Source organism: Bison bison, unplaced genomic scaffold, assembly GCF_000754665.1.
Source record: "Bison bison bison isolate TAMUID 2011002044 unplaced genomic scaffold, Bison_UMD1.0 scf7180017864331, whole genome shotgun sequence".
In the NCBI taxonomy this organism is placed as follows: Eukaryota; Metazoa; Chordata; class Mammalia; order Artiodactyla; family Bovidae; genus Bison; species Bison bison.
Window position 1 is genome coordinate 70068 of NW_011494903.1, and position 2071 is coordinate 72138.

Sequence of the window (2071 nt, forward strand, 5' to 3'; positions counted from 1 at the left end):
AATGCATGAAAGTGAAAAGTGAAAGTGAAGTCGCTCTGTCATGTCTGACTCTTAGCGACCCCATGGACCGCAGCCCACCAGGCTCCTCCGTCTATGGGATTTTCCAAGCAAGAGTACTGGAGTGGGGTGCCATTGCCTTCTCCGACATATACTACCTAGTACCATTTAAATTTCAGTGCTGCCTGTTCTTAAGAACATAGTATTTCCTTTGTAGGGGAGGAACTGAGTTATTTATAATATGCAACCAGCAGTTCACATCTCTCAAACCCACTATCCTCCCCAAACATCTTCTCTATTATGACAGTGAGAGAAACATATCCATCTTCATCTCAGAGTTTCCACAAGGTCTATAAGTGCTACTAATGTTCATGTGAGCTGGGCTTTTCTTTCTTTAATCTCTCTACGTTCTCTTTCTTCCCCTAACCCAATCTGATTTCACCAAAGAGCTCTCACCCATTGTGTGTAACCAGGCACTGCCGCAGTCCCAGCTTGCGGAAGATATCCACCACAATCTCCATGGGCGTAAGGTCAGTCACAGTGAAGGGGCTGAGATCCAGGATGTTCCGAAGCTTGAGGGTAGGTGGGGTGTATGGTGGCACTGGAGGAGAATGTTCAGTGAAATAAATGACGGAAGTGCTCACAACTCCATCCTGTTTTTTTCGAGCATTTTCTATTGGAAAAAAGTAGGGGGGAAAAGTTAAAAAAGAAGGACTAATTCTATCCTTCTGGCCCCTAACCAGTCCCCTCCCCCTTCTGTCTTCCCCATTTCATGCATGCATGCTTATTTATTGTATAGTTGATATACAATGTTGTGCTATTTTGAGGTCTACAGCAAAATGATTCTGTTCTATGGGCTTCCCTGGTGGCTCAAATGGTAAAGAATCCACCCACAATGTGGGAAACCTGGGTTCAATCCCCGAGTTGGGAAGCTCCCCTGGAGAAGGGAATGGCTACCCACTCCAGCATTCTGGCCTGGAGAATTCCACGGACAGAGGAGGCAGGCTAGAGTCCATGTGGTTGCAAAGCGTCAGACATGATTGAGCAACTTTCACATGCACACACACATATAAACATATATATATGTTGTTTGTCAGATTCTTTTCCATTACAGGTGATTAGAAGATACTGAGTATAGTTCCCTGTGCGATACAGCAGGTCCTTGTTGGTCATCTATTTTATATATAGTAGTGTGTGTCTGTTAATCCCAATCTCCTAATTTATCCCTCCCCTCCCCTCACGCATATTTATTTATTATTTCTATAGTGGACCTCCTTGTCCCCTTTATGAAATCCTTACCAATTGAAATAATGAGGTCTCTTCGGAGGACAAAACCCACAAGTCTTTGGGACTCCCGGGACACCACCACTGGGAAGCCACTGTAAGTTGTTTCACTGATTATGGTCTCTACATCTTCCACAGTCATACTGTCCTGAGTAAGGACAGTCAACAAAGGATCATTTCTCCGGGGTTTCATCACATCCATTGCCAGGGTCTTATGAGCAAACTCTTCTTTGGCTTCAAGAAAGGGGTACCCATTGAGACGGATGTGGGCATCATAGATGCCCTCCCGCCCAAGAGCATCTGCCACCCACTTGCTTGTCATAGCTGCAGCCATCAGAGGCACAATGTATTCCAAGCCACCAGTTAATTCAAACATTATGACAACAAGAGAAACGGTCATCCGAGTCACCCCACCTGCAAAAATAGACAACAGGCTACTTAGTGAAGGCAGGAAAAGTATAGGATTCATTACAGTTATGGGCCTTTCACAGGCCCCATCCAGAAAAAGTTACTTACCAGAAACATCACTAAAAGGAGGCTTGCCTACAACTGCATAGACTCCTGCAACTGCGTTCAAACAAGTTTACAATGCACAGGAGTCACACTTCTCAAAATAAGCTCTACAAAAGGTACCTCCTTCACTCTTTTTTCATTTGTTTATTGCTCCCCACCAACTCCCAATTATAAAAGTAATAGCATAAGATGTCTATGATTTGTATAAAACCACAGACATGAGAGGTTCTCTGGGACATGCAGGCCCACTGTAGAATAATTGCAAACTATATATATG

General features: G+C 44.1%; 1 protein-coding gene across 1 annotated transcript in view; it reads right to left on the bottom strand.

The window, feature by feature from the left end:
- CLCN5 (chloride channel, voltage-sensitive 5) overlaps positions 1 to 2071 on the bottom strand; it is a 274777-nt gene that overhangs the window by 2644 nt on the left and 270062 nt on the right. The window contains exons 10-11 of the mRNA XM_010853710.1: positions 1297 to 1695; positions 454 to 670 (exon numbers count right to left, since the gene is read on the bottom strand). Of these exons, the coding sequence (XP_010852012.1) occupies positions 454 to 670; positions 1297 to 1695 (616 nt within the window). The remainder of the gene's footprint in view (positions 1 to 453; positions 671 to 1296; positions 1696 to 2071) is intronic.